Genomic DNA, 18515 nt, shown 5'->3' on the forward strand with positions numbered 1-18515 from the left:
ACCAGCCAGACACAGCTGTGCACAGGCTGGCGGGTAGACACAGACCAGCCAGACACAGCTGTGCACAGGCTGGCGGGTAGACACAGACCAGCCAGACACAGCTGTGCACAGGCTGGCGGGTAGACACAGACCAGCCAGACACAGCTGTGCACAGGCTGGCGGGTAGACACAGACCAGCCAGACACAGCTGTGCACAGGCTGGCGGGTGCACACAGAGCTGTGCACATAACCAAAGATGGAGGAAACTGGATTCCTATTAAATTATGAAATTGAGAGTAGCAGACACATTGTTAGGGAGAGAAGGCAGGAAGTTAGAGACACCTGCTAGAACAGGAGAGTATATCCCATAGCCACACCTGCTAGAACAGGAGAGTATATCCCATAGCCACACCTGCTAGAACAGGAGAGTATATCCCATAGCCACACCTGCTAGAACAGGAGAGTATATCCCATAGCCACACCTGCTAGAACAGGAGAGTATATCCCATAGCCACACCTGCTAGAACAGGAGAGTATATCCCATAGCCACACCTGCTAGAACAGGAGAGTATATCCCATAGCCACACCTGCTAGAACAGGAGAGTATATCCCATAGCCACACCTGCCAGAACAGGAGAGTATATCCCATAGCCACACCTGCCAGAGCAGGAGAGTATATCCCATAGCCACACCTGCCAGAACAGGAGAGTATATCCCATAGCCACACCTGCCAGAGCAGGAGAGTATATCCCATAGCCACACCTGCCAGAGCAGGAGAGTATATCCCATAGCCACACCTGCCAGAGCAGGAGAGTATATCCCATAGCCACACCTGCCAGAGCAGGCGAGTATATCCCATAGCTACACCTGCCAGAGCAGGAGAGTATATCCCATAGCCACACCTGCCAGAGCAGGAGAGTATATCCCATAGCCACACCTGCCAGAGCAGGAGAGTATATCCCATAGCCACACCTGCCAGAGCAGGAGAGTATATCCCATAGCCACACCTGCCAAAGCAGGAGAGTATATCCCATAGCCACACCTGCCAGTACAGTAGAGTATATCCCATAACCACACCTGCCAGAGCAGGGGAGTATATCCCATAGCCACACCTGTCAGAACAGGGGGAGTATATCCCATAGCCACACCTGCCAGACAAGGAGAGTATATCCCATAGCCACACCTGCCAGAACAGGAGAGTATATCCCATAGCCACACCTGCCAGAACAGGAGAGTATATCCCATAGCCACACCTGCCAGAACAACACAGTATATCCCAAAGCCACACCTGCTAGAACAGTATATCCCATAGCCACACCTGCCAGAACAACAGTATATCCCATAGCCACACCTGCCAGAACAACAGTATATCCCATAGCCACACCTGCCAGAACAACACAGTATATCCCATAGCCACACCTGCTAGAACAACAGTATATCCCATAGCCACACCTGCCAGAACAACACAGTATATCCCAAAGCCACACCTGCTAGAACAGTATATCCCATAGCCACACCTGCCAGAACAACAGTATATCCCATAGCCACACCTGCCAGAACAACACAGTATATCCCAAAGCCACACCTGCTAGAACAGTATATCCCATAGCCACACCTGCCAGAACAACAGTATATCCCATAGCCACACCTGCCAGAACAACACAGTATATCCCATAGCCACACCTGCCAGAACAGGAGAGTATATCCCATAGCCACACCTGTCAGAGAGTATTGACCATCACTATTCTCAGTATACCATATATAGAACCATGTATATTGATGAAAGGTCACTTGACGGATTTATAGACTATTCAATTTCAAGGCTTTGGTTATGGTCATGTAAGGTTAAGCGTGGACCACACCACCCAGCGTGGACCACACCACCCAGCGTGGACCACAACACCCAGCGTGGACCACAACACCCAGCGTGGACCACAACACCCAGCGTGGACCACAACACCCAGCGTGGACCACACCACCCAGCGTGGACCACAACACCCAGCGTGGACCACAACACCCAGCGTGCACCACAACACCCAGCGTGCACCACACCACCCAGCGTGGACCACAACACCCAGCGTGGACCACAACACCCAGCGTGGACCACAACACCCAGCGTGGACCACAACACCCAGCGTGCACCACACCACCCAGCGTGGACCACAACACCCAGCGTGGACCACAACACCCAGCGTGGACCACAACACCCAGCGTGGACCACAACACCCAGCGTGCACCACAACACCCAGCGTGGACCACAACACCCAGCGTGCACCACAACACCCAGCGTGGACCACAACACCCAGCGTGGACCACAACACCCAGCGTGCACCACAACACCCAGCGTGCACCACACCACCCAGCGTGGACCACAACACCCAGCGTGGACCACAACACCCAGCGTGGACCACAACACCCAGCGTGGACCACAACACCCAGCGTGGACCACAACACCCAGCGTGCACCACAACACCCAGCGTGCACCACAACACCCAGCGTGCACCACAACACCCAGCGTGCACCACACCACCCAGCGTGGACCACAACACCCAGCGTGGACCACAACACCCAGCGTGGACCACAACACCCAGCGTGCACCACACCACCCAGCGTGCACCACACCACCCAGCGTGGACCACAACACCCAGCGTGGACCACAACACCCAGCGTGCACCACAACACCCAGCGTGGACCACAACACCCAGCGTGGACCATGGACCACACCACCCAGCGTGGACCACACCACCCAGCGTGGACCACACCACCCAGCGTGGACCACAACACCCAGCGTGGACCACAACACCCAGCGTGGACCACAACACCCAGCGTGCACCACAACACCCAGCGTGGACCACAACACCCAGCGTGGACCATGGACCACACCACCCAGCGTGGACCACACCACCCAGCGTGCACCACAACACCCAGCGTGCACCACAACACCCAGCGTGGACCACAACACCCAGCGTGGACCACAACACCCAGCGTGGACCATGGACCACACCACCCAGCGTGGACCACACCACCCAGCGTGCACCACAACACCCAGCGTGGACCACAACACCCAGCGTGGACCACAACACCCAGCGTGCACCACAACACCCAGCGTGGACCACAACACCCAGCGTGGACCATGGACCACAACACCCAGCGTGGACCATGGACCACAACACCCAGCGTGGACCACAACACCCAGCGTGGACCACAACACCCAGCGTGGACCATGGACCACAACACCCAGCGTGGACCACAACACCCAGCGTGCACCATAACACCCAGCGTGCACCACAACACCCAGCGTGGACCACAACACCCAGCGTGGACCATGGACCACAACACCCAGCGTGGACCACAACACCCAGCGTGCACCACAACACCCAGCGTGGACCACAACACCCAGCGTGGACCATGGACCACAACACCCAGCGTGGACCACAACACCCAGCGTGGACCATGGACCACACCACCCAGCGTGGACCACACCACCCAGCGTGGACCACACCACCCAGCGTGGACCACAACACCCAGCGTGGACCACAACACCCAGCGTGGACCACAACACCCAGCGTGGTCCACAACACCCAGCGTGGACCACAACACCCAGCGTGCACCACAACACCCAGCGTGCACCACAACACCCAGCGTGGACCACAACACCCAGCGTGGACCACAACGCCCAGCGTGGACCACAACACCCAGCGTGGACCACAACACCCAGCGTGGACCACAACACCCAGCGTGGACCACAACACCCAGCGTGGACCACACCACCCAGCGTGGACCACACCACCCAGCGTGGACCACAACACCCAGCGTGGACCACAACACCCAGCGTGGTCCACAACACCCAGCGTGGACCATGGACCACAACACCCAGCGTGGACCACACCACCCAGCGTGGACCACACCACCCAGCGTGGACCACACCACCCAGCGTGGACCACACCACCCAGCGTGGACCACACCACCCAGCGTGGACCACACCACCCAGCGTGGACCACACACCCAGCGTGGACCACACACCCAGCGTGGACCACACCACCCAGCGTGGACCACACCACCCAGCGAGGACCACACCACCCAGCGTGGACCACACCACCCAGCGTGGACCACACCACCCAGCGTGGACCACACACCCAGCGTGGACCACACCACCCAGCGTGGACCACACCACCCAGCGTGGACCACACCACCCAGCGTGGACCACACCACCCAGCGTGGACCACAACACCCAGCGTGGACCACAACACCCAGCGTGGACCACAACACCCAGCGTGACCACAACCACCCAGCGTGGACCACACCACCCAGCGTGGACCACAACCACCCAGCGTGGACCCACACCACCCAGCGTGGACCACACCACCCAGCGTGGACCACACCACCCAGCGTGGACCACAACACCCAGCGTGGACCACAACACCCAGCGTGGACCACAACACCCAGCGTGGACCACAACACCCAGCGTGGACCACAACACCCAGCGTGGACCACAACACCCAGCGTGGACCACACCACCCAGCGTGGACCACAACACCCAGCGTGGACCACAACACCCAGCGTGGACCACAACACCCAGCGTGGACCACAACACCCAGCGTGGACCACACCACCCAGCGTGGACCACACACCCAGCGTGGACCACACCACCCAGCGTGGACCACACCACCCAGCGTGGACCACAACACCCAGCGTGGACCACAACACCCAGCGTGGACCACAACACCCAGCGTGGACCACAACACCCAGCGTGGACCACACCACCCAGCGTGGACCACACCACCCAGCGTGGACCCACACCACCCAGCGTGGACCACACCACCCAGCGTGGACCACACCACCCAGCGTGGACCCACAACCACCCAGCGTGGACCACACCACCCAGCGTGGACCACACACCCAGCGTGGACCACACACCCAGCGTGGACCACACCACCCAGCGTGGACCACACCACCCAGCGTGGACCACACCACCCAGCGTGGACCACACCACCCAGCGTGGACCACACCACCCAGCGTGGACCACACCACCCAGCGTGGACCACACCACCCAGCGTGGACCACACCACCCAGCGTGGACCACACCACCCAGCGTGGACCACACCACCCAGCGTGGACCACACCACCCAGCGTGGACCACACCCAGCGTGGACCACACCCAGCGTGGACCACACCACCCAGCGTGGACCACACCACCCAGCGTGGACCACAACACCCAGCGTGGACCACAACACCCAGCGTGGACCACAACACCCAGCGTGGACCACAACACCCAGCGTGGACCACACCACCCAGCGTGGACCACACCACCCAGCGTGGACCACACCACCCAGCGTGGACCACACACCCAGCGTGGACCACACACCCAGCGTGGACCACACCACCCAGCGTGGACCACAACACCCAGCGTGGACCACACACCCAGCGTGGACCACACCACCCAGCGTGGACCACACACCCAGCGTGGACCACACCACCCAGCGTGGACCACAACACCCAGCGTGGACCACACCACCCAGCGTGGACCACACACCCAGCGTGGACCACACCACCCAGCGTGGACCACACCACCCAGCGTGGACCACACCACCCAGCGTGGACCACACACCCAGCGTGGACCACACACCCAGCGTGGACCACACACCCAGCGTGGACCACACACCCAGCGTGGACCACACACCCAGCGTGGTCCACACCACCCAGCGTGGACCACACCACCCAGCGTGGACCACACCACCCAGCGTGGACCACACCACCCAGCGTGGACCACACACCCAGCGTGGACCACAACACCCAGCGTGGACCACAACACCCAGCGTGGACCACACCACCCAGCGTGGACCACACCACCCAGCGTGGCACCACACACCCAGCGTGGACCACACCACCCAGCGTGGACCACAACACCCAGCGTGGACCACACCACCCAGCGTGGACCACACACCCAGCGTGGACCACAACACCCAGCGTGGACCACACACCCAGCGTGGACCACAACACCCAGCGTGGACCACACCACCCAGCGTGGACCACACCACCCAGCGTGGTCCACACACCCAGCGTGGACCACACCACCCAGCGTGGACCACACACCCAGCGTGGACCACACCACCCAGCGTGGACCACACACCCAGCGTGGACCACACCACCCAGCGTGGACCACACCACCCAGCGTGGACCACACCACCCAGCGTGGACCACACACCCAGCGTGGACCACAACACCCAGCGTGGACCACAACACCCAGCGTGGACCACACCACCCAGCGTGGACCACACCACCCAGCGTGCACCACACCACCCAGCGTGCACCACAACACCCAGCGTGGACCACACCACCCAGCGTGGACCACACACCCAGCGTGGACCACACCACCCAGCGTGGACCACACACCCAGCGTGGACCACAACACCCAGCGTGGACCACACCACCCAGCGTGGACCACACCACCCAGCGTGGACCACACACCCAGCGTGGACCACAACACCCAGCGTGGACCACACCACCCAGCGTGGACCACACACCCAGCGTGGACCACACACCCAGCGTGGACCACAACACCCAGCGTGGACCACAACACCCAGCGTGGACGACAACACCCAGCGTGGACCACACCACCCAGCGTGGACGACAACACCCAGCGTGGACCACAACACCCAGCGTGGACCACAACACCCAGCGTGGACCACAACACCCAGCGTGGACGACAACACCCAGCGTGGACCACACCACCCAGCGTGGACCACAACACCCAGCGTGGACGACAACACCCAGCGTGGACCACACCACCCAGCGTGGACCACACACCCAGCGTGGACCACACACCCAGCGTGGACCACACACCCAGCGTGGACCACACACCCAGCGTGGACCACACACCCAGCGTGGACCACACACCCAGCGTGGACCACACCACCCAGCGTGGACCACACACCAGGTCACGTGATAATAACTTGAGCACTAGTTTAGCAAACGCCTCGCATTAGGGTAATTATTTTTCAATATTTATATACTAACAATTTATCATTTTCCATTCCAAGTTGCCACATTTCCCTTGACCTTCCACCCGCCACGGGGCGGTCCACCCGCCACGGGGCGGTCCACCCGCCACGGGGCGGTCCACCCGCCACGAGGGGGTCCACCCGCCACGAGGGGGTCCACCCGCCACGGGGCGGTCCACCCGCCACGAGGGGGTCCACCCGCCACGAGGCGGTCCACCCGCCACGAGGCGGTCCACCCGCCACGAGGCGGTCCACCCGCCACGAGGCGGTCCACCCGCCACGAGGCGGTCCACCCGCCACGAGGCGGTCCACCCGCCACGAGGCGGTCCACCCGCCACGAGGCGGTCCACCTGTCACGCGCTGCTGTGATGGAAGTTTCTTGGTCTATCATCATATCTTCGATTTTTCTATAATCCAAACCCAATATCCCCTGATAATGGAGAGTCTGAATCTAATCTGAAGACACACAATGTTTTCTCTTAAATTCCCGTTGTTATATTCATTTATATGTTGTGTAATAAGTATTTTTTTATGAAACGGAGTTTGAACACTCGTTGGCCGGTTACCTTGCTGGTTAATGGACGGGTTCTTCACCTGTACTTCAGACTGTAGTGTTCGGAACGCGCGCCTTGTATAGTGGGAGTATAAACGACGTTTTCTTGTATTTCAATCAGCTGGTTAGGTTTGGGCTAAGTTAAGTGATTTAGGAAATATTATTAATTATTTACCCACTACAGGTGGGAGGGACAGACGAGGTAGAGTTAAAGCTGCCACCATTTATTCACATATATGTAAGACAAGAACAGGTGTAGTGTTGCCAGTGTCAGGTTTGCGTGATGACATGTGTGTGTGTGTGCTGGCGGGCAACACTGTATATCATAATGGCTTCATTAGTATGTTTAACTCCTCTCCCCTCATGTGTACTCTTATGTTCTTTATACACACATTCTTTGGAATTGAATTTTGAGTTTGAATTTGATAAGATCTTGTCACTGCCAGATTTCACACTTAATACGTATATTCATCACAGAGTGGCCGACACTCCGTGTTTTCAAACAGTGACTCAATAACTTAATCATAGAGCCTAAGGTTATTATCAGATTTAAAGATGAATACAAATAACTTAAGAGATTATTCACGTAATATAATTATATACTTGCAGTACCCGGCCACTTCCCTGTACCCCCAGTCCTCCCCACCACTTCCCCCTCACCCGTCCCCTTGTCCCCACCATTCTCCATTCCCCCATCACCTTGTCCCCACCATCCCAAACTCCCCCCTTCCCCTCGTCCTTCCCCACCATTACCCCTTCCCTTGTCCCCTCGTCATCCCCACCATTCCCCACTCCCTCGTCTGATGCCTTCCCAAATGGTCTGATGTTCCCATCACTGAAATATAAGAAAAACAGTTAAAAAATTAAATGAAAATATGAAAAAAATAAAAAAATACACTATACTCACAAAATGAACGGTGTGATAAACTACTACAGCTCATTCCAACGCAATTAACACAAAATAATGCAATCAAAATGAAAATAAATCAAAATCAATGAAAATTCAATTTATCAATGCAGTCAGAAACATTGAAATAGAATTGTATCATATTTAGTATAGCATGTGTGTTGCTCTTACATGCAACAGATGGCGCTGTTTGTCAAGAAAAGCATAGTTTTTACCTGTCAGGTGTGGCGTCTATACTTATACTTACAAAATGAACGGTATGGTAAACAACACAGCTCAATTCCAACACAATGTCACACAAAATAATACAATAAAAAATAAAAAATCGAAATCTATGAAAATAAAATTTATCAATGCAATCGGAAACATTGAAATGGAATTCGTGACATATTTAGTATAGCGTGCATGTTGCTATTACATGCAACAGATGGCGCGGTTTTTCAAAAAAGCATGTTTTTCCTGTCACAGGGATGGCATGTATATAGTAGGTACATAAAAATATGCGCCTGTTTGAATGCAACGTTGTGTCAAAACTTCAAAGCAATCGGTGAAGAACTTTCGGAGATTAGCTGTTATGCACACACGAACATTTCCATTTTTATTTATATAGATGTTCATGATGATTCCATAACTTGAAGGGACCAGTATTTACCCTGGAGCTAACTATATGATCAACACTTAGGAATCAGAGTCATTAAACACTGAGGACAACACCGCCACACTGAATACTGAGGACAACACCGCCACACTGAGGACAACACCGCCACACTGAGGACAACACCGCCACACTGAGGACAACACCGCCACACTGAGGACAACACCGCCCCACTGAACACTGAGGACAACACCGCCACACTGAACACCGAGGACAACACCGCCACACTGAACACCGAGGACAACACCGCCACACTGAACACCGAGGACAACACCGCCACACTGAACACCGAGGACAACACCGCCACACTGAACACCGAGGACAACACCGCCACACTGAACACCGAGGACAACACCGCCACACTGAACACCGAGGACAACACCGCCACACTGAACACCGAGGACAACACCGCCACACTGAACACCGAGGACAACACCGCCACACTGAACACTGAGGACAACACCGCCACACTGAACACTGAGGACAACACCGCCACACTGAACACTGAGGACAACACCGCCACACTGAACACTGAGGACAACACCGCCACACTGAACACTGAGGACAACACCGCCACACTGAACACTGAGGACAACACCGCCACACTGAACACTGAGGACAACACCGCCACACTGAACACTGAGGACAACACCGCCACACTGAACACTGAGGACAACACCGCCACACTGAACACTGAGGACAACACCGTCACACTGAACACTGAGGACAACACCGCCACACTGAACACTGAGGACAACACCGCCACACTGAACACTGAGGACAACACCGCCACACTGAACACTGAGGACAACACCGCCACACTGAACACTGAGGACAACACCGTCACACTGAACACTGAGGACAACACCGCCACACTGAACACTGAGGACAACACCGCCACACTGAACACTGAGGACAACACCGCCACACTGAACACTGAGGACAACACCGCCACACTGAACAATTTAACCAAAAAATAATTCATCACCTGACACCCAAACTCCCAAAGGTGGTGAGTGTACTCACCTAGTTGTGCTTGCGGGGGTTGAGCTCTGGCTCTTTGGTCCCGCCTCTCAACTGTCAATCAACTGGTGTACAGGTTTCTGAGCCTACTGGGCTCTATCATATCTACATTTGAAACTGTATATGGAGTCAGCCTCCACCACATCACTTCCTAATGCATTCCATTTACTAACTACTCTGACACTGAAAAAGTTCTGTCTAATGTCTCTGTGGCTCATTTGGGTACTCGGCTTCCACCCGTGTCCCCTTGTGCGTGTACCACCCGTGTTAAATAATCCATCCTTGTTTACCCTGTCTATTCCCCGAGAATTTTGTACGTGGTAATCATGTCTTCCCGAGCTCTTCTGTTTTTCAGCGACGTGAAGTGCAGTTCACGCAGTCTTTCCTCATAACTCATGCCTCTTAGTTCTGGGACTAGCCTAGTGGCATACCTCTGAACTTTTTCCAGCTTTGTCTTGTGCTAGACAAGGTATGGGCTCCATGCTGGGGCCGCATACTCCAAAATTGGTCTTACATATGTGGTATACAAGGTTGTGAATGATTCCTTACACAGGTTCCTGAAGGCTGTTCTGATGTTAGCCAGCCTCGCATACGCCGCCGATGTTATTCTTTTGATGTGGGCTTCAGGAGACAGGTTTGGTGTGATATCAACTCCTAGATCTTTCTCTCTGTCCGTTTCGTGAAGGACTTCATCTCCCATTCGGTATCTAGTGACTGGCCTCTTAGTTCCTCCTCCTAGTTTCATTACCTTACATTTACATGGATTGAACTTTAGTAGCCATTTGTTGGACCATTTATGCAGTTTGTCTAGTTCATCTTGTAGCCTCCTACTATCTTCCTGTCTAATCCTCCTCAATTTTTGCATCATCAGCAAACATTGAGAGGAACGAGCCTATAACCTCTGGGAGATCATTTACATATATCAGAAACATTATATTTCTAAGGACTGAACCCTGCGGTACCCCACTGGTGACTTCTCGCCACTCTGAGACCTCACCCCTCACAGTGACTCGCTGTCTTCTGTTGCTTAGGTACTCCCTTATCCAGTGGAGTACCTTCCCTTTCACTCCTGCCTGCATCTCCAGCTTGTGCACTAGTCTCTTATGTGGTACTGTGTCAAAGGCTTTCTGGCAGTGGTGTGTGGTGGGGGGGCGGGTAGTCAAGACCCTTGACGGCCTGGATAGGCCTGAATAGTACTTGACCCAGAGCTGAATCCTCAATCCCGAGCCTCTCTATCTCATCGTCAATGTGCAATTGCTCACCATATAAGGGGGGGGGGGCACTAGGCGCCCCCTGGCCAAGACAGTCCCCGGGTGCCAACCATCACAGCCGACCAGCCGGCGGGTGTGGCAGAGATCACAGTCAGCGGCGGTAATTAAGAGCTTAACAGCGGGCAGCAAGGTCACCCGTCATGACCTGACGTGGCGCCCCGCACCTCCCACCTTGTTATTGTCTAGGACTGACACACTGCCATCACTGTTACCTCAGTGCGGTGAATAACACATTTATGGTGCTACAAGGGGGGGGGGGACTTGGGGAGAGGGGGAGTTTGTGGAGAAGAGGAGGGAGAGAGGATGTGGGAAAGGCTGGGAGAGACACACTGTTCATTCCTCTATATAGCTTTACTTCTTACAATAAAATAAACGAGTCTTAATGATTTTTGTTGACTTGACTGAAAATATTTATCATTTAATGAACAACAATTTATTAAACAAGTATGTGTTTAAATATGATGATTTGCAGCGGTATATGTAACATATATGATACACCTGTAGGTATGTTTATTTACGTTAGTTACAAAAGAACACACGAATGAAAAATTACGAAAAAACACAAACCGTAAACAAACCGCAGAAATCCACAAACAATACTTTTTACCTGAGCGGTCTGAGTAAGTCAGACACAAACATATGAACTCTCACTTGGTTAAGGGCGTCTTGTAACGGATCTCTTGTGCTCGCATTCTCTTCCATAAGGATAAGTCCTTGGTGGTGGTGGTGGTGACATGTCCTACACTGTGTCCCCCTTGCCTGCCTCTCTTTCCCATAGCCTGCCTCTCTCTCTCCTTGCCTCTGCCTCTCTCTCCCCCCCCCTTGCCTCTGCCTCTCTCTCTCTCCCCTTGCCTCTGCCTCTCTCTCTCTCCCCTTGCCTCTGACTCTCTCTCTCTCCCCTTGCCTCTGACTCTCTCTCTCTCCCCTTGCCTCTGACTCTCTCTCTCTCCCCTTGCCTCTGACACTCTCTCTCTCCCCTTGCCTCTGCCTCTCTCTCTCTCCCCTTGCCTCTGCCTCTCTCTCTCTCCCCTTGCCTCTGCCTCTCTCTCTCTCCCCTTGCCTCTGCCTCTCTCTCTCCCCTTGCCTCTGCCTCTCTCTCTCCCCTTGCCTCTGCCTCTCTCTCTCCCCTTGCCTCTGCCTCTCTCTCTCCCCTTGCCTCTGCCTCTCTCTCTCCCCTTGCCTCTGCCTCTCTCTCTCCCCTTGCCTCTGCCTCTCTCTCTCCCCCCTTGCCTCTGCCTCTCTCTCTCCCCCCTTGCCTCTGCCTCTCTCTCTCCCCCCTTGCCTCTGCCTCTCTCTCTCCCCCCTTGCCTCTGCCTCTCTCTCTCCCCCCTTGCCTCTGCCTCTCTCTCTCCCCCCTTGCCTCTGCCTCTCTCTCTCCCCCCTTGCCTCTGCCTCTCTCTCTCCCCCCTTGCCTCTGCCTCTCTCTCTCGCCCCTTGCCTCTGCCTCTCTCTCTCGCCCCTTGCCTCTGCCTCTCTCTCTCGCCCCTTGCCTCTGCCTCTCTCTCTCGCCCCTTGCCTCTGCCTCTCTCTCTCGCCCCTTGCCTCTGCCTCTCTCTCTCGCCCCTTGCCTCTGCCTCTCTCTCTCGCCCCTTGCCTCTGCCTCTCTCTCTCGCCCCTTGCCTCTGCCTCTCTCTCGCCCCTTGCCTCTGCCTCTCTCTCGCCCCTTGCCTCTGCCTCTCTCTCGCCCCTTGCCTCTGCCTCTCTCTCGCCCCTTGCCTCTGCCTCTCTCTCGCCCCTTGCCTCTGCCTCTCTCTCGCCCCTTGCCTCTGCCTCTCTCTCGCCCCTTGCCTCTGCCTCTCTCTCGCCCCTTGCCTCTGCCTCTCTCTCGCCCCTTGCCTCTGCCTCTCTCTCGCCCCTTGCCTCTGCCTCTCTCTCGCCCCTTGCCTCTGCCTCTCTCTCGCCCCTTGCCTCTGCCTCTCTCTCGCCCCTTGCCTCTGCCTCTCTCTCGCCCCTTGCCTCTGCCTCTCTCTCGCCCCTTGCCTCTGCCTCTCTCTCGCCCCTTGCCTCTGCCTCTCTCTCGCCCCTTGCCTCTGCCTCTCTCTCGCCCCTTGCCTCTGCCTCTCTCTCGCCCCTTGCCTCTGCCTCTCTCTCGCCCCTTGCCTCTGCCTCTCTCTCGCCCCTTGCCTCTGCCTCTCTCTCGCCCCTTGCCTCTGCCTCTCTCTCGCCCCTTGCCTCTGCCTCTCTCTCGCCCCTTGCCTCTGCCTCTCTCGCCCCTTGCCTCTGCCACTCTCTCCCCTTGCCTCTGCCTCTCTCCCCCCCCCCCCCCTTGCCTCTGCCTCTCTCTCCCCCCCCCTTGCCTCTGCCTCTCTCTCCCCCCCCCTTGCCTCTGCCTCTCTCTCCCCCCCCTTGCCTCTGCCTCTCTCTCCCCCCCCCCTTGCCTCTGCCTCTCTCTCCCCCCCCCCTTGCCTCTGCCTCTCTCTCCCCCCCCCTTGCCTCTGCCTCTCTCTCCCCCCCCCTTGCCTCTGCCTCTCTCTTCCCCCCCCTTGCCTCTGCCTCTCTCTCCCCCCCCCTTGCCTCTGCCTCTCTCTCCCCCCCCCTTGCCTCTGCCTCTCTCTCCCCCCCCCCTTGCCTCTGCCACACTCTCCCCCCCCCTTGCCTCTGCCTCTCTCTCCCCTTGCCTCTGCCTCTCTCTCCCCTTGCCTCTGCCTCTCTCTCCCCTTGCCTCTGCCTCTCTCTCCCCTTGCCTCTGCCACTCACTCTCCCCTTGCCTCTGCCACTCTCTCTCTCTTTCCCCTTGCCTCTGCCACTCTCTCTCTCTTTCCCCTTGCCTCTGCCACTCTCTCTCTCTTTCCCCTTGCCTCTGCCACTCTCTCTCTCCCCTTGCCTCTGCCACTCTCTCTCTCTCTCCCCTTGCCTCTGCCACTCTCTCTCTCTCTCCCCTTGCCTCTGCCACTCTCTCTCTCTCTCCCCTTGCCTCTGCCACTCTCTCTCTCTCTCCCCTTGCCTCTGCCACTCTCTCTCTCTCTCCCCTTGCCTCTGCCACTCTCTCTCTCTCTCCCCTTGCCTCTGCCACTCTCTCTCTCTCTCCCCTTGCCTCTGCCACTCTCTCTCTCTCTCCCCTTGCCTCTGCCACTCTCTCTCTCTCTCCCCTTGCCTCTGCCACTCTCTCTCTCTCTCCCCTTGCCTCTGCCACTCTCTCTCTCTCTCCCCTTGCCTCTGCCACTCTCTCTCTCTCCCCTTGCCTCTGCCACTCTCTCTCTCTCTCCCCTTGCCTCTGCCACTCTCTCTCTCTCTCCCCTTGCCTCTGCCACTCTCTCTCTCTCCCCCCTTGCCTCTGCCACTCTCTCTCTCTCTCCCCTTGCCTCTGCCACTCACTCTCTACTTGCCTCTGCCGCTCTCTCTCCCCTTGCCCCTGCCACTCTCTCTCCCCTTGCCCCTTCCACTCTCTCTCTCTCTCCCCTTGCCTCTGCCACTCTCTCTCCCCTTGCCTCTGCCACACTCTCTCTCTCTCCCCTTGCCTCTGCCACACTCTCTCTCTCTCCCCTTGCCTCTGCCACACTCTCTCTCTCTCCCCTTGCCTCTGCCACACTCTCTCTCTCTCCCCTTGCCTCTGCCACACTCTCTCTCTCTCCCCTTGCCTCTGCCACACTCTCTCTCTCTCCCCTTGCCTCTGCCACACTCTCTCTCCCCTTGCCTCTGCCACACTCTCTCTCTCTCTCCCCCCCCCTTGCCTCTGCCTCTCTCTCTCTCTCTCTCCCCCCCTTGCCTCTGCCTCTCTCTCTTCCCCCCCCCTTGCCTCTGCCTCTCTCTCTTCCCCCCCCCTTGCCTCTGCCTCTCTCTCTTCCCCCCCCTTGCCTCTGCCTCTCTCTTTCCCCCCCCTAGCCTCTGCCTCTCTCTCTCCCCCCCTAGCCTCTGCCTCTCTCTCTCCCCCCCCTAGCCTCTGCCTCTCTCTCTCCCCCCCCTTGCCTCTGCCTCTCTCTCTCCCCCCCCCCTTGCCTCTGCCTCTCTCTCTCCCCCCCCCCTTGCCTCTGCCTCTCTCTCCCCCCCCTTGCCTCTGCCTATCTCTCTCCCCCCCCCCTTGCCTCTGCCTCTCTCTCCCCCCCCTTGCCTCTGCCTCTCTCCCCCCCCCTTGCCTCTGCCTCTCTCTCTCCCCCCCCTTGCCTCTGCCTCTCTCTCTCCCCCCCCCATGCCTCTGCCTCTCTCTCTCCCCCCCCTTGCCTCTGCCTCTCTCCCCCCCCCCTTGCCTCTGCCTCTCCCCCCCCCCCCTTGCCTCTGCCTCTCTCCCCCCCCTTGCCTCTGCCTCTCTTCCCCCCCCCTTGCCTCTGCCTCTCTCCCCCCCCCTTGCCTCTGCCTCTCTTCCCCCCCCCTTGCCTCTGCCTCTCTCCCCCCCCCTTGCCTCTGCCTCTCTCCCCCCACCCCTTGCCTCTGCCTCTCTCCCCCCCACCCCTTGCCTCTGCCTCTCTCTCTCCCCCCCCTTGCCTCTGCCTCTCTCTCTCCCCCCCTTGCCTCTGCCTCTCTCTCTCCCCCCCTTGCCTCTGCCTCTCTCTCTCTCCCCCCCCCTTGCCTCTGCCTCTCTCTCTCTCCCCCCCCCTTGCCTCTGCCTCTCTCTCTCTCCCCCCCCCTTGCCTCTGCCTCTCTCTCTCCCCCCCCCTTGCCTCTGCCTCTCTCTCTCCCCCCCCCTTGCCTCTGCCTCTCTCTCTCCCCCCCCTTGCCTCTGCCTTTCTCTCTCCCCCCCCCTTGCCTCTGCCTCTCTCTCTCCCCCCCCCTTGCCTCTGCCTCTCTCTCTCCCCCCCCCCCTTGCCTCTGCCTCTCTCTCTCCCCCCCCCCTTGCCTCTGCCTCTCTCTCTCCCCCCCCTTGCCTCTGCCTCTCTCTCTCCCCCCCCTTGCCTCTGCCTCTCTCTCTCCCCCCCCTTGCCTCTGCCTCTCTCTCTTACCCCCCTTGCCTCTGCCTCTCTCTCTCCCCCCCTTGCCTCTGCCTCTCTCTCTCCCCCCCCCCCCTTGCCTCTGCCTCTCTCTCTCCCCCCCCCTTGCCTCTGCCTCTCTCTCTCCCCCCCTTGCCTCTGCCTCTCTCTCTCCCCCCCCTTGCCTCTGCCTCTCTCTCTCCCCCCCCCCTTGCCTCTGCCTCTCTCTCTCCCCCCCCCTTGCCTCTGCCTCTCTCTCTCCCCCCCCTTGCCTCTGCCTCTCTCTCTCCCTCCCCTTGCCTCTGCCTCTCTCTCTCCCCCCCCCTTGCCTCTGCCTCTCTCTCTCCCCCCCCCTAGCCTCTGCCTCTCTCTCTCCCCCCCCCTAGCCTCTGCCTCTCTCTCTCCCCCCCCTAGCCTCTGCCTCTCTCTCCCCCCCCTTGCCTCTGCCTCTCTCTCCCCCCCCCCTTGCCTCTGCCCCTCTCTCTCCCCCCCCCTTGCCTCTGCCTCTCTCTCTCCCCCCCCCTTGCCTCTGCCTCTCTCTCTCCCCCCCCCCTTGCCTCTGCCTCTCTCTCTCCCCCCCCCCTTGCCTCTGCCTCTCTCTCTCCCCCCCCTTGCCTCTGCCTCTCTCTCTCCCCCCCTTGCCTCTGCCTCTCTCTCTTACCCCCCTTGCCTCTGCCTCTCTCTCTCCCCCCCCCTTGCCTCTGCCTCTCTCTCTCCCCCCCCTTGCCTCTGCCTCTCTCTCTCCCCCCCTTGCCTCTGCCTCTCTCTCTCCCCCCCCCCTTGCCTCTGCCTCTCTCTCTCCCCCCTTCCTTGCCTCTGCCTCTCTCTCTCCCCCCCCCTTGCCTCTGCCTCTCTCTCTCCCCCCCCCTTGCCTCTGCTTCTCTCTCTCCCCCCCTTGCCTCTGCCTCTCTCTCTCCCCCCCTTGCCTGCCTCTCCCCCCCTTGCCTGCCTCTCGCCCCCCCTTGCCTCTGCCTCTCTCTCTCCCCCCCTTGCCTCTGCCTCTCTCTCTCCCCCCCCTTGCCTCTGCCTCTCTCTCTCCCCCCCCTTGCCTCTGCCTCTCTCTCTCCCCCCCCTTGCCTCTGCCTCTCTCTCTCCCCCCCCTTGCCTCTGCCTCTCTCTCTCCCCCCCCTTGCCTCTGCCTCTCTCTCTCCCCCCCCTAGCCTCTGCCTCTCTCTCTCCCCCCCCTAGCCTCTGCCTCTCTCTCCCCCCCCCCCCTTGCCTCTGCCTCTCTCTCTCCCCCCCCCTTGCCTCTGCCCCTCTCTCTCCCCCCCCCTTGCCTCTGCCTCTCTCTCTCCCCCCCCCTTGCCTCTGCCTCTCTCTCTCCCCCCCCCTTGCCTCTGCCTCTCTCTCTCCCCCCCCCCTTGCCTCTGCTTCTCTCTCTCCCCCCCTTGCCTCTGCCTCTCTCTCTCCCCCCCTTGCCTGCCTCTCCCCCCCCCTTGCCTGCCTCTCCCCCCCCTTGCCTACCTCTCTCTCCCCCCCCTTGCCTGCCTCCCCCCCCTTGCCTGCCTCTCCCCCCCCCTTGCCTGCCTCTCTCTCCCCCCCTTGCCTCTGCCTCTCTCTCCCCCCCCTTGCCTCTGCCTCTCTCTCTCCCCCCCCCTTGCCTCTGCCTCTCTCTCTCCCCCCCCCTTGCCTCTGCCTCTCTCTCTCCCCCCCCCTTGCCTCTGCCTCTCTCTCTCCCCCCCCTAGCCTCTGCCTCTCTCTCTCCCCCCCCTAGCCTCTGCCTCTCTCTCCCCCCCCCCCTTGCCTCTGCCTCTCTCTCTCCCCCCCCCTTGCCTCTGCCCCTCTCTCTCCCCCCCCCTTGCCTCTGCCTCTCTCTCTCCCCCCCCCTTGCCTCTGCCTCTCTCTCTCCCCCCCCCTTGCCTCTGCCTCTCTCTCTCCCCCCCCCCCTTGCCTCTGCTTCTCTCTCTCCCCCCCTTGCCTCTGCCTCTCTCTCTCCCCCCCTTGCCTGCCTCTCCCCCCCCCTTGCCTGCCTCTCCCCCCCCTTGCCTACCTCTCTCTCCCCCCCCTTGCCTGCCTCCCCCCCCTTGCCTGCCTCTCCCCCCCCCTTGCCTGCCTCTCTCTCCCCCCCTTGCCTCTGCCTCTCTCTCCCCCCCCTTGCCTCTGCCTCTCTCTCTCCCCCCCCCTTGCCTCTGCCTCTCTCTCTCCCCCCCCCTTGCCTCTGCCTCTCTCTCTCCCCCCCCCTTGCCTCTGCCTCTCTCTCTCCCCCCCCTTGCCTCTGCCTCTCTCTCTCCCCCCCCTTGCCTCTGCCTCTCTCTCTCCCCCCCCCCCTTGCCTCTGCCTCTCTC

The 18515-nt window shown here is 59.1% G+C and overlaps 1 protein-coding gene across 1 annotated transcript in view; it reads left to right on the forward strand.

Annotated features, from left to right (window-relative positions):
- The window catches only part of LOC138357836 (uncharacterized), a 36378-nt gene extending 26303 nt beyond the window's left edge, over nucleotides 1–10075 (forward strand). Inside the window, exon 2 of the mRNA XM_069315014.1 lies at nucleotides 9254–10075. Within this exon, the coding sequence (XP_069171115.1) occupies nucleotides 9254–10075 (822 nt within the window). The remainder of the gene's footprint in view (nucleotides 1–9253) is intronic.
- The last annotated feature ends 8440 nt before the right edge of the window (nucleotides 10076–18515 follow it).

This window comes from Procambarus clarkii, chromosome 7 (assembly GCF_040958095.1).
Source record: "Procambarus clarkii isolate CNS0578487 chromosome 7, FALCON_Pclarkii_2.0, whole genome shotgun sequence".
Taxonomy (NCBI): Eukaryota; Metazoa; Arthropoda; class Malacostraca; order Decapoda; family Cambaridae; genus Procambarus; species Procambarus clarkii.